Raw genomic sequence first — 14341 nt, 5'->3', positions numbered from 1 at the left:
GTTCAAAAGCATCAATTCTTCGGCGCTCAGCCTTCTTCACAGTCCAACTCTCACATCCATACATGACCACAGGAAAAACCATAGGCTTGACTAGATGGACCTTTGTTGGCAAAATAATGTCTCTGCTTTTGAATATGCTGTCTAGGTTGGTCATAACTTTCCTTCCAAGGAGTAAGCGTCTTTTAATTTCATGGCTGCAGTCACCATCTGCAGTGATTTTGGAGCCCAATAAAATAAAGTCTGACACTGTTTCCACTGTTTCCCCATCTATTTCCCATGAAGTGATGGGACTGGATGCCATGATCTTCGTTTTCTGAATGTTGAGCTTTAAGCCAACTTTTTCACTCCACTTTCACTTTCATCAAGAGGCTTTTGAGTTCCTTTTCACTTTCTGCCATAAGGGTGGTGTCATCTGCATATCTGGGGTTATTGATATTTCTCCTGGCAATCTTGATTCCAGCTTGTGCTTCTTCCAGTCCAGCATTTCTCATGATGTACTCTGCATATCAGCAGGGTGACAATATACAGCCTTGACGTACTCCTTTTCCTATTTGGAACCAGTCTGTAGTTCCATGTCCAGTTCTAACTGTTGCTTCCTGACCTGCATACAGATTTCTCAAGAGGCAGGTCAGGTGGTCTGGTATTCCCATCTCTTTCAGAATTCTCCACAGTTTATTGTGATCTGCACAGTCTAGGGCTTTGGCATAGTCAATAAAGCAGAAATAGATGTTTTTCTGGAACTCTCTTGCTTTTTCCATGATCCAGCGGTTGTTGGCAATTTGATCTCTGGTTCCTCTGCCTTTTCTAAAACCAGCTTGAACATCAGAAAGTTCACGGTTCATGTATTGCTGAAGCCTGGCTTGGAGAATTTTGAGCATTACTTTACTAGCGTGTGAGATGAGTGCAATTGTGCAGTAGTTTGAGCATTCTTTGGCATTGCCTTTCTTTGGGATTGGAATGAAAACTGACCTTTTCCAGTCCTGTGGCCACTGCTCAATTTTCCAAATTTGCTGGCATATTGAATGCAGCACTTTCACAGCATCATCTTCCAGGATTTGAAATAGCTCAACTGGAATTCCATCACCTCCACTAGCTTTGTTCATAGTGATGCTTTCTAAGGCCCACTTGACTTCACATTCCAGAATGTCTGGCTCTGTGTCAGTGATCACACCATCGTGATTATCTGGGTTGTGAAAGTCTTTTTTGTACAGTTCTTCTGTGTATTCATGCCACCTCTTCTTAATATCTCTGCTTCTGTTAGGTCGATACCATTTCTGTCCTTTATGGAGCCCATCTTTGCATGAAATGTACCCTTGGTATCTCTAATCTTCTTGAAGAGATCTCTAGTCTCTCCCATTCTATTATTTTCCTCTATTTCTTTGCATTGATCGCTGAAGAAGGCTTTCTTATCTCTTCTTGCTATTCTTTGGAACTCTGCATTCAAATGCTTATATCTTTCCTTTTCTCCTTTGCTTTTTGCTTCTCTTCTTTCCATAGCTATTTGTAAGGCCTCCCCAGACAGCCATTTTGCTTTTGGATTTCTTTTCCATGGGGATGGTCTTGATCCCTGTCTCCTGTACAGTGTCACAAACCTCATTCCGTAGTTCATCAGGCACTCTGTCTATCAGATCTAGGCCCTTAAATCTATTTCTCACTTCCACTGTATAATCATAAGAGATTTGATTTAGGTCATACCTGAATGGTCTAGTGGTTTTCCCTACTTTCTTCAATTTAAGTCTGAATTTGGCAATAAGAAGTTCATGATCTGAGCCACAATCAGCTCCTGGTCTTGTTTTTGTTGACTGTATAGAGCTTCTCCATCTTTGGCTGCAAAGAACATAATCAATCTGATTCGGTGTTGACCATCTGGTGATGTCCATGTGTAGAGTCTTCTCTTGTGTTGTTGGAAGAGGGTGTTTGCTATGACCAGTGCATTTTCTTGGCAAAACTCTATTAGTCTTTGCCCTGCTTCATTCCGTACTCAAAGGCCAAAAAAAATCTTTTATTGTACCAAGTATAAGGTAGATAACAAGTTTGATAACCCCAAAAGGACTTGTGTTAAATAATATAGCCAGAGAGGGAGATGAAAATAATCAATAAAGGTGTGAGGAGAGACCATAAGGACAAGATAGCTTGTATTTACTCTGAGATTTCTCATTCTAAACTCTTCTGTTCTTTCCAACCCATGCATGTTTAGGATAAATACTTTCTTCTCCCTCTGTATTTCACAGTAGCTACAGATTCCTTTTGGAGGTAAGATTTGAATAATTGAGTAGGCATAAATTTACATCTAGAGAAGGCAATGTCACTCCACTCCAGTACTCTTGCCTGGAAAATCCCATGGACGGAGGAGCCTGGTAGGCTGCAGTCCATGGGGTCTCTAAGAGTGGGATACGACTGAGCGACTTCACTTTCACGTTTCACTTTCATGCACTGGAGAAGGAAATGGCAACCCACTCCAGTGTTCTTGCCTGGAGAATCCCAGGGACGGGGGAGCCTGGTGGGCTGCCGTCTATGGGGTCACACAGAGTTGGACACGACAGAAGTGACTTAGCAGCAGCAGAAGCAAATTTACTTCATTTTTAAATGCCAAAATTAGAGAACACTTTTTAAAACAATTATTATTGGAGTATAATTGATTTACAATGTTGTGTTAGTTTTAGGGGTACAACAAAGTAAATCAGTTATACATATATTCATTATTTTTCAGATTTTAGACCTTTTCTCATATAGGTTATTAAAGAATATTGAGCAGAGTTCCCTGATCTACACAGTAGGTCTTTATTATCAATTTTATATATGATAGTGTGTATATGTTAATCCCAATCGCCTAATTTAGTCTTCTCTCCTTTTGCCTTTGGTAACCATAAGCTTGTTTTCTACATCTGTGACTCTATTTCTGTTTTGTAAATAAATCCATCTGTACCACCTTTCTAAATTCCTCATATGTGTGTTAATATATGATATTTGTTTTTCTCTTTATGACTTAACATCACTCTTTATGACAGTCTCTAAATCCGTCTACACCTCTGAAAATGGCACAGTTCCATTTTTATGGCTGAGTAATATTCCATTGTATATATGTGCCACATCTTCTTTGTCCATTCCTCTGTTGATCGGCATTTAGGTGGCTCCCATATCTTGGCTGTTGTATATAGTGCTGCAGTGAACATTGGAATACATGTATCTTTTCAAATTATGGTTCTGAATCTAGAGAATATTTTTAAACAATATTTCTTGAGTTGTCATTACTGATGGGTGCTAAACCTGTGCAAATTTAAATATGTTACAGCCTATGAGATAGCATATTTAAGAATTTTTTCATCATTGTCCTTTCTTGATTTTTTTTCCCAAAATATTTTAAGATGATTGTGCTTGACTCTGTACATCAAAATTTAAAGATCATAGTTAAATAGTGTGATAAAGGATTGAGAGTTTAATTTTTAATTTTAATTAATTTTAAAGGGTTACTTATTTAATCTGCTGGGAGGGATTGGGGGCAAGAGGAGAAGGGGATGACAGAGGATGAGATGGCTGGATGGCATCACTGACTCGATGGATGTGAGTCTCAGTGAACTCTGGGAGTTGGTGATGGACAGGGAGGCCTGGCGTGCTGCAGTTCATGGGGTCGCAAAGAGTCAGACACGACTGAGCAACTGATCTGATCTGATCTGATTCACATATAGATCAAGATAATAATAAAGAAATGACTTGTTTAAATGGATAGAAACCCAGTCCAGAAGTGCTAGCCTTCAGATGCAGTTGGAGTCACTGATTAATATGTATTTAAGGAAATGCGTTAAGTATCCTGAGCCATTTCTTTAATTGGGCAAAGGATAAGTGTCCAAGACCATCACAGCTATAGGAAGACAACTGGTTTTGTCACTTCTCTAATGCCTGCATGCTTTGAGTGTAGTGGACAGTGAAAATTGTTCACATCCATGCAGGCTTACCAAGTGACAGAAGGGTAGTAAGCTCTTTGCACACATGGAGTCTTTTAAATATTTGCTGATAGTCAAGGGAGAAAATAAATGAGTGGTCAGTGCTTTCTGCTTCCAACACAAGGAAAAGCTTTTTTACTCAGCTAATTAATTAGGTCTAGACATTTATGGAAATTATTTTTTCTTCATGAGTGAATTTTGACAACATCCTTGACATCTATTAACATTAAACATTTAAATTGAGTTGATAATATTAAAAAGTACTGTTTTCTGAAGTATTTGATGTTTGATAACTTTAAAATATACTGCAATCCAAGTTAAGTGCTTTCTCTAGAAAGACATTGAATAAACACAATTACAACATTATAATATTCATTAGTTCAAGAACTACTTTAAAAATCTCCATTTAACCTAATATCACTATGATATGGAGAATACATTAATGATTTGTAACTTTCTGATGATTAAACTTCTTTAAAGTTTTATGTTCTCATATATCATTAGAATGAGTGTGCCACTTATAAAATAGTAATTATTCATAATACCCAAGAATTACGTCTGCTTTATTCTTTTATTATAATGTCCTGAGTAAATCAACCATTATAATTAGTTTATATACTCAACCCGATTGAACAAACAGGACAATCTATTGTGGGTTTTTATAGGACTTGTATCATACAAGTTTTACTATGATGAAGGGAATGCCTACTAAAATACCTTCATGTATAGCCCCTGATTCTGGTTACAGATACACACTACTGATTTTTGTGGGGTTTTATCTAGCTTCTGTATTAGTTTCTCTAGAATTCTGATTTCTTCAAAACAGAAACTATGTCTTTTGAATGTCATTAATTAGTGTGAGACTAGCACAGACTAAGTGAATACTCTTTTTTAATGTAGAAGTTTAATGTTTATGAAATTCTTTAACTGGTTTGGTTCTAAGGTTTTGTAACATTATTCAACTGACTTATAGCCAAAATAAAATGATTCTTATATGATTCGTATATATGATCCATATATTCTAAATAAAATTTTCTTTAAAGTGTACAGACTTATTATTAGCTGCTTAACAAACATTTGTTTCTGAACATATGTCATGTTTACCGTCTTTGTAAAGGTAACATTCAGTAGTGTGTTTCAAAATACTGAAAGCATCTATTGTTAAGTATTCAATATTTTGTGAAAACACGTATATCCTGTCACTGGTTTGAAAATCCAATTAAATTCCTTTAAATTTCTTTTTTTTTTTAGTTGACATATAGCTGGTTTACAATGTTGTGTTAGTTTCAGATTTACATCACAGTGATTCAGTTATACATATACATGTAAATCTATTCTTTTTCAGATTTCTTTTCCTTTCTAGGTTATTATAAAGTATTGAGTATAGTTCCCTATGCTATACAGTAAGTCTTTGCTATAAATTCCTTTAAATTTCTTATTTTTTTTTAATTTATTTTTATTTTGGAAAATGCCTACAGGGATCGTATAGCCAAGTGAAAACATGATTTTTTTAAGAGATTATGGGAATTTTTGTTATTTGTGTTGTTTTAATATATAGCATCTGCAATAGAGCATTACAAACATTTCTAACATATATTTGATTGCATGTTACACTGATTACCTATATATATGCCCTTAATGACTGAAATTTATAGTATGGTAGAGATCACTTATAACATCACTGCTCAAATTTCACATGACACTGAAAATGGCGTTTTGTTCCAGAATTGTCTAGCTGAGCATGGGGTTACTTGAGGGCTTGGGATGGGTCCTCTGAGGCTCATTTTAAGGAATCTGTGTTTGTGTGTGTGTGTGTGTGTGTGTCTCTTTAATGTCCAGCGCCTGTTCTTCCTGGAGCCTACCAGCAAAGCCATTCTCAAGGGTATGCGTACATGCACCAGACCAGCCTGTCATCTGTGAGGTCAATGCAGCATTCACCAAATCTAGTAAGTGCCCGTTTGAAGTGCTCCTCCTTCCCTGGTCTTCATAGTTTATCTCCAGAATATAAAAGCACGTGGAGTACAGTTGGATTGAATAGGGTTCATTTTTTACATAAAATGTAAATGATGATGTGTTGCCATTTGTATAGCTTCTTCTAAGGAAGTAGAGGATAGAGGTAAACCATTGAGAAGGGAAAGCATGATGTGAAAACATGTAAATAATGAAACATAGTAAGACTCTACCGGTATTCTGTCCTCATTGTTACCTCATGATTGGAAATAGTCAACCATGGTCTTCATTCAATAAAAAAGCACAAATATTTGGTCATGTTAAAGAGTTAATCAAAATGGCCATGGAAACCTAAATGACACGGTCAACATATGTCTTTGAGTTCTCCTCTTGGAAATCTTGGAGACTCATCACTGAATGGAAGACTTGGAAGCAGACTTCCAGACCAGTCAGTCCAGTTTGGCATCTTCTGATGAGATGGCTTCTCAAGCTTCTGACACAGTCTCTCGGCCTTTGTCTGTGCCCTTAGAAATAGGTGGCCCTTCTAAACAGCTTGTAAGATACCTTTTTAAAATATATTTGTAAAAGTATAGTTGACTTTAATATTATATTAGTTTCAGGTATACAACATAGTGATTTGGTATTCTTATAGATTGTGTACCATACAGAATTATTATAATATTATTGAACTATTTCCCTGTGCTATATACATCACATGTCTATGACTTATTTCCTTTAACGAGTGGTAAGGAATCTTTCGGAGAAGGCAGTGGCACCCCACTCCAGTACTCTTGCCTGGAAAGTCCCATGGACGGAGAAGCCTGGTGGGCTGCAGTCCATGGGGTCGCTAAGAGTCGGACATGACTGAGCGAATTCCCTTTCACTTTTCACTTTCATGCATTGGAGAAGGAAATGGCAACCCACTCCAGTGTTCTTGCCTGGAGAATCCCAGGGACGGTGGAGCCTGGTGGGCTGCCGTCTATGGGGTCGCACAGAGTCGGACACGACTGAAGTGCCTTAGCAGCAGCAGCAGCAGCAGCAAGGAATCTTTAATCACTCTAAAATTCTTGCATCTCAGCCAATTTCCTCAGTCTACTAATGCACTTGATTTTGAGGTTGTCTGATATTATTAGCTAAATCCTTGGCCTCAAAAGAAAAGAAATATAGTAAAACTCAACTAATTATAACAAGGATTTAATTATATGTACCTCAATATTCATGACATTTATATGCTAAATGTCTCCTATTATGTGATACAAAATCCTATTGAGTATATTATGGATTTTTTTTCTTTTTATTTTTTTTAAGTATTTTAAAATAGAAACAAAATTTTTAAGTAAAGTTCATCACCTCTGCCAGGGGACCAATGGTTGTAATGACTTGGCAGTGACTTGGGCCTGTCTGCCACTATGGTGGGCTTTGTTCTCTGAAGAATGTGGACTAGGGGAGAATCTACATAATCTAAGGACTCTGGGCTTATCTGAAGCTGGGGGAGTGGCTTTACTGCTTCAAAGCTTACTTTTTAAAAAAAGATTTTTATTTTGTATTGGGGTATAGCCAATTAACAAACAATGTTGTGATAGTTTCCAGTGAACAGCGGAAGGATTCAGCCATACATACCCCCCAAACTGTCCGCCCTCCATCCAGGCTGTCACATAACACGGAGCGGGGTTCCAAGTGCTCAACGCTTACTTTTGACAGCTAGCTGTTGTATTTAGTGGCTTGCTCTGGTCCACAATATTACCCCTTTTGCCAGACTAGTAAGCTTGAAATGAACACAATCAGGACAGACAGTAGGCTCCAGAAATAGATGTGCTTGGAAAGGTTCTTGGTAGTTCCTTTATGTGTGGGCTGGTTTGTCGTGGTTGGCATTTGTAGCCTTGACTGTCTTGGTGTCCATTGTGTGACCCCATCTTTCCTTTCTCAGAGGACCTACAGAGCCATGTACGATTACAGTGCCCAGGATGAAGATGAAGTCTCCTTCAGAGATGGGGACTACATCGTCAATGTGCAGCCCATTGACGACGGCTGGATGTACGGCACGGTGCAGAGAACTGGAAAAACCGGAATGCTTCCAGCGAATTACATTGAGTTTGTTAATTAATCATTTCTCCCTGCCCTTTGAGCTTTGTTCTAATGTATACTAAACCCAATCTTTTTAAAAGATAGAAGATACTTTTAAGACAACTTGGCAGTTATTTTACAATAATCTATCCTTCCTTTGACAATTAGACATGCAGGAAGAAGGAATGACTTCTGGGCTGAAAAACAGCAGCATATTTGGTAATTGGTATAAACAAATAATTAAGTCTGGAGACCTGGTGCTGCTTGTTGTGGTAATGGTTTCCTTTGATTGGCTATTGAACCCTTCTGGGAAAACATATTTTTGTAAACTTTAATAGAGATGTTGATTGTCCCTTAATTGTCACAAATATATGAAACTTCTTAGCTGTCACTTTGGAATCACCAGAAGCCAGTCCTCTTAATTCAATAACACAGCTGATAATTTAAAAACCATTTTAGCTTTCGAGTCACAAGGCAATTTCCAATTCAAGTGAAAATTGCCTAAATATAATAAATGTAAGCAGTGGAAGAATGACAGTTCTGTTAAAATTATATTGACTGGTGGCCTTAGGGATCTAGAAACTTTCAATGAACAAAGAAATTTCCTTGTTCCTTGGGCCGACTTGGGTCTGTTTATTTCTCATTTGTACTGAAGCATATGCTATTCTCCATTTACATTCTATGAACCTAAGGACACGCTTGGCTCCATAGAATGTCAGGACCAAATAACTTCACAGCTGCTCTGCAAAGGGCAAAATTTAAGGTCATCTATGTTATTTCCCTAATACTAATAGCCTTTACCCTGTTGCATGTCATGTAGGTTCAAGCTTCTGTAACATAGGCAGCTGCACTGCCCTGTTCCTGTTATTCAAACAAAAAGTGTGGCCGATACCTAAAAGCCCTACCCTCTAGATGCCAGCTCAGCAGACAAGCATAACTTGAGAAGTTGCTTGAGATTCTCCTGCCGCATTGCACTCTAGTTTTGAGGGATTTACACCTTAGAACATAGATGTATACGCTAGCAAATAAGTGATTTAGGCATTTATTGAACAGCTTCCATTAACTTAATGCCACTGTTGACTTAAAAGTTAAGAAAACTTCCTAGAAGCCAGTGACAAAGCTGGAATATGAAGTGTGCTGGGAGAAACCAATCAACAAAAGATTGCCAGCTGCACACACAGAGAGACAGGTGATCTGGTTTCTTATTTGGGAAAACACTATTCAGATTCTGGGATGGAAATCTAGCTACTGAAATTGCTTAATGAAAAGACTTCCTTCCCACTTTCTGGATTTTATTTTCTAAATCACATTTGGAAGTGAGAGGGGGATGTCACCAGAGATTTGACAAGTTGTTCATTAAAAAAGAAATTGTTGTCACATTTTAATTTTCAACTGAGTGACTTTGCAGGCTCTTGCTGGATTCACAGGCATGACCATCACATCACGAAGTTTTTACCTGGAGTCCACAATCAAGATCACTGGAGAGATTCATGCCCATCAGCAACTCTGGGTTTTTCTGATTGTGCCATTAGAGAGACTTGCAACAGGGTAGCAGTCATGTAGGGTCTGACTCTACAGCTGTGATGAAACTGAAAAAGCAAAATGTAATTATAAACATGTATCAAATATATGGGCCTTGGGGATATCTGCTTTAATGATATATTCAAAGAAATTAACAAAATAAGCTGTAAAACATCTTTTCTTGAAATGTTTATTAGTCCAAAGGCAAATATTAATTCATTTACACCTTTGAAAAGTAAGCACATAGTTTTGAAATCTGTAGTCTCATTTTTATCAGGCTAAAAGAGTAATTAGATAAGCTTTATTACACTCAAGCAACATACTATATGACACTGATGTAAAACTGAGAAGAGAAAAATTCAGGCAAATAACTAGAGGTTATTTGAGGGGGTTTTACAGATCACCACATAATCAGCTTGCCTAATTTTCTGTTATTGAAATGATCAGTTGCAATTCAATTGATTAAACCCCATACTGGTTTTGGTGTCTTATACACAAACCTACTAAAACAAGCAGAACTTGGAATATTCTTGCAAAAATTCCTTTGCATTAAAACCGAGGGCAACAAGCTTGCTTAGTTTTATTATACCATTAAATAAATATTTATTATTCACCCAGACAGACTACTTTTTGTGATTATAAGAGAGTAGTTGTTGATTAAATCTGCAGACTAAATGTGGGGTACACTTTTTGATAAGCACATTTATAGGAAGCTCAGAGGAAACCAATTTCAAATGATGATTATAATGGGGAAGTAGTCATAAAGTAACAGCTTGATGTTTCATTGTTTTTCTCTTCCACTTATTTTAAAATCAGATTCACTGAATGTAAAAGTCAATACTTATTTGGGGAGTAATTTTCCCCAAATTTTAAGCTTCACATAATGTTTGCATAGCAAGATACTTCTGCTTGCAGCCTTTAGGAATTAAGAACTGATCAGAATTTAACTAGAGGGCAGTTATTTTATAATAAAGACCAAGGGACAAGTTGCACACGTTGCTAATGCTATAATTTGATGGTGTTGTCACTGTTATTAAAGCCTGTCAGGATATTAAGCATCTCAGCAGAAATACAGAAAACAATATATGTATAAAACCAAAGTGCTATTTTTACAGCATCATTTTCAAGACTGCATTCTCGAACACCTTTTCCCCTTTCCACATGCCGCCCCTCTTGTTTTCAATTTGGCAACAGTTATATCCTACGTAATGTGACAGCTCAAGAAGGGTTTTAAAAAAACAAGTCTTTTAAAAGAGGGCTGTAAATGCCCAAGCACAGAGAGCATGCACCTAAATTTCTAATTGTGATGTGTTCTCAAACCTGATAAAAGCACAAGGGCAGTTTGATACGCTTTTAAAAGGTTCCGAAAACAGGACTTACATGGATCATCTCTCTCTTGAGCAGAGCGTAGCAACCGAATATACCGCTTGTGGTGTAAGCTTTTGTAGTGAGCGTTTTACTAATTCTTGTTCTCTGGGAAAGCTTTCTATGTCTACCCTGTGACAAGGCACGTCTCCACGTCTCCTTCTTACTGTTTACACAGCCACAGTGTAGCCCACTTGGAAATAATTATCCGGTTGTCAGATCTCCACACTGTCCCTGCATCTTCTCAGGCTTCCCCCACCTCAGAGACCACACAGGAATTTGCAAGCACAGTGCCCAGGAGCACCTTTTATGAATGTGGATGCGATTAGACCGGCCCCCCTCTTGCCGCCAGGTTCATTACTTGAGGATGGCGAACACACGCTTTTGCCAGTCTCGCTGCAGTCTTTCTTTCCTTATCTTGTCTGTGTTGAGCTCGACAACAGTCTGGGATTTGGGAGGAAGATTTCCCTAAACACACAGTGGAAGCTTAAGAGGCGCATCTTTTCTTCAGGTTTGCCCATCTCCAGTGGAGTGTTTTTTAATGAAAAGATTAAAGAAATTGTGTGTGATCCTTTAATAACACCCTCTATATAAAGTGAATATAGTTTATACCAAAATTATAATTATATAGAAATAAAAAATATCGGTGCCTTTTTGATTACCCTTGTTTATTCATTATGGTCTTGGAAAGAAAAGCAAGCAAGCAAGCTTCTGCCTATTCTATAGTAATATTTTATTATATGATCATTGGTATTTTTATGGTGGAGAAGTGAGATGCTCCTGACGGTTAGGAAAGGTGATAACTGATTGTATTTTACCTCTAGAGGTTTAGAACTTTAGAAAATACTGACTTCTTTTGTCTGTTTCTGAAAGTTTCTTTGTGGATTTATATATAGTTGAGATGCATAAATGTAAACTTTAGGTTTGAGATTTAAAATACCTGTTGTAAGTTAGAAGAATTATGTTATGAGGCTGAATTCATTACACCAGATGAACTTCACTTCATAAATCCATTATACCTTAGCTATTTGCTTCTGATAATCTGAAAGTGGCTAGAGCATGGTTGTTTGGGGTAACTTGACATGGAGGTGAGAAAGCTTTCGTTAAAAAGAAGCTCTGTAAACCAAGTGTACAATGCCAATATGAAGTCTCTTGTTGAAGTATTCCACGCCCATTAAAGGTTCTTTCCAGACAATTGTCCACTATCACTGATTCAAGAAAATCAAGACATTGTATGCTGCTTCTGTGGCCATCATTCCCTGAGGCATAGACTACTGGATCCGCAAGCCTGGAAGGACCCCTGGGGCAAATCTACGCCCTCGTGGTCCTTGTTACTTCAATATCTTCATGGGAATTTCATATGCTTTTTGTGTTTGATATATGGTATTCAATTTGCATAGTATACACTTCTTTGTAATCCAGTTGCTGTTAAGAACGATTTACTTTAAAGGAAAAGAGAAAACTACATCATAGTTCCCTTCTTTAGTGTTCATGCAATGAACGGCTGAGCATTTATAAGCAGCACCAAGTGTATTACAGGCAGGGTGTGGAATCTTCGCTCTTTGACCTGTGATTAAAACATGAACTTGAATCCTTGTGCAGATTGGTTTCTGTTTGCTTCAAAATATGTAGAATTGTGGTTGTTGATTAATTTGCAAGATTGTACTAACTTTGAGAGCCTACAGTTTTATAGAAAACACTTCATGTTTTAAAATGAAGGAGCTTACAGAATGATACGTTATTAATATAATTTGGCTTTTGTTATGCAAATTGTTAACACCAGCTATTAAAATATATTTTAGTAGAAATGCTTTAATTCATATTTTTTCCTCTACACTGTGAATCTTTAAGCCTTGGTGGACTAGAGCAACATCGTGCTGCCCAAAGGACTAACCTATGCAAACCAGTTCACATTTCAGTGGATGTCACAGTAATTGTGTAATATGCTGTTATTTCCCCCGCATAATGTACAGCAGCACTGAAATAACATGTTCAGCCGAGCATCGTGTGTGTACAGACAGTTACTCACAAACCCTTCAAGGCTACCATGATCATTAGTATTATTCGTGTAAGAGCAGATTGCTGACTTATCTACTGAAACCATTTGAACGATGTCAGAACAAGAATGACAGATGGGTGCATCGGCCATGGCTCCCAAGTGGTCCCTGCAAGTGTTCTCCTGTGATGAAGCCTCGTTCTCAGATGCACTCTCTCCAGGGTATTATTATTCTGTGTCTTCTTTCTGTATTTGTAAAACATTATAACGCTTTAATTTCCTATCTCTACACATTCGGTTGGCTTAAATAAATGCAGGATGTAACAAAATGGTTCCACTTGTCAGTTCTCACCTTGGTTTCTTAGAGCAGTGCTCATTGATAATTCCCTGGGTGTGGGTTTATCGTGACAACTCACGTCAAATCGCCTCAAAGGTCTGTGCTGGCCTCAGACCACTTACCTTGGTGAGCTGTTTAGAATGTGTCTTTCTCCTACACATAAACTTAGCTTTAAATGAAAACAATAGTATGCTTTTTCAAGCTGAGTCTCTTTCTGATTTTATATCAAAGTGCTGCAGTAATTCATCATTGTAGTTCACTGCTTCCAAGGCTGACTTCCTCATATGTCCTCAATAGTACGACTTTAATTTTCTTGTGTTTGAAAGATGAAAGAAACAGCTTGCAGCAAAGAGTAGAAAATGCTCAAACTGGGTACATGAAACAGGGAGATGCTCTGATTTCCCAACTCAGAATGGCTCATTTATCATAGAGGATAATTGCTTTTCCCCCTAATTTTCCCATAGTTGGAAAAAGTTTGTTCCTTTTTTTGCCCTCATGTAAAACTACTGAGACTAGGGTCTTAGCTTTATTGTGTTATTTTGTAACAGTTCTTTGATGGTGCCTAAATTCTCCTAATTATAAACCGATAAACTCTGCTGATGACACATTTAGTGCTTTTGCGCAAAGAATACTCTTCCTAATCTTGAATTTTCTGTTTTTCATATTCCAAAAGTATGAAATATTTGTATGCTATTAATCATTAAACATACTTATAATATTTCAAATGGTAAATCAGCTTATTTATTTATTTGAAGAATATACTTTTTTTCTCTCAAAGTTTTATTTCCCCCACTATGCTCATAAATTTTACTCTTGGGAACTCAAGCCACAGAGAAATGACCAACTTAGCAAGATTTTTTTCCTGAACTAAAATGATTTAGATTTAGAATAAGGTAATCTTATATTTTTATTAACTTAAAACCTTGTGAAGCCAGTTTTACAAATAATTGAGACATACATGACCACTAGAAATCTAGCAAAGTAACTTTTTACAAAAATACTCATACATAGTAAATTGAAAAGTAGATAAAAGGAAAGTTTTGTTCTTTTCTTTATGTAATCTGCTTCTTCTATGCAGAGAGATTGAATAGAGTTTTGTGATGGCAGAAAACTGGATATGGTCCAAATGTGAACTTCAACTACTTTCTGCAGTTCTCAGCACAGTTC

The 14341-nt window shown here is 37.2% G+C and overlaps 1 protein-coding gene across 3 annotated transcripts in view; it reads left to right on the top strand.

Annotated features, from left to right (window-relative positions):
* NEBL (nebulette) overlaps window positions 1-13902 on the top strand; it is a 119326-nt gene extending 105424 nt beyond the window's left edge. For all 3 annotated transcript variants that reach the window (XM_010859903.1, XM_010859900.1, XM_010859901.1), the window contains 2 exons: window positions 5781-5887; window positions 7819-13902. In XM_010859903.1, the coding sequence (XP_010858205.1) occupies window positions 5781-5887; window positions 7819-7995 (284 nt within the window). In that variant the 3' untranslated portion in view covers window positions 7996-13902. The remainder of the gene's footprint in view (window positions 1-5780; window positions 5888-7818) is intronic.
* Window positions 13903-14341: the final 439 nt, after the last annotated feature.

Source organism: Bison bison, unplaced genomic scaffold (assembly GCF_000754665.1).
Source record: "Bison bison bison isolate TAMUID 2011002044 unplaced genomic scaffold, Bison_UMD1.0 scf7180017864461, whole genome shotgun sequence".
NCBI lineage: Eukaryota > Metazoa > Chordata > Mammalia > Artiodactyla > Bovidae > Bison > Bison bison.
This window is presented reverse-complemented; position numbering and strand designations above follow the sequence as displayed.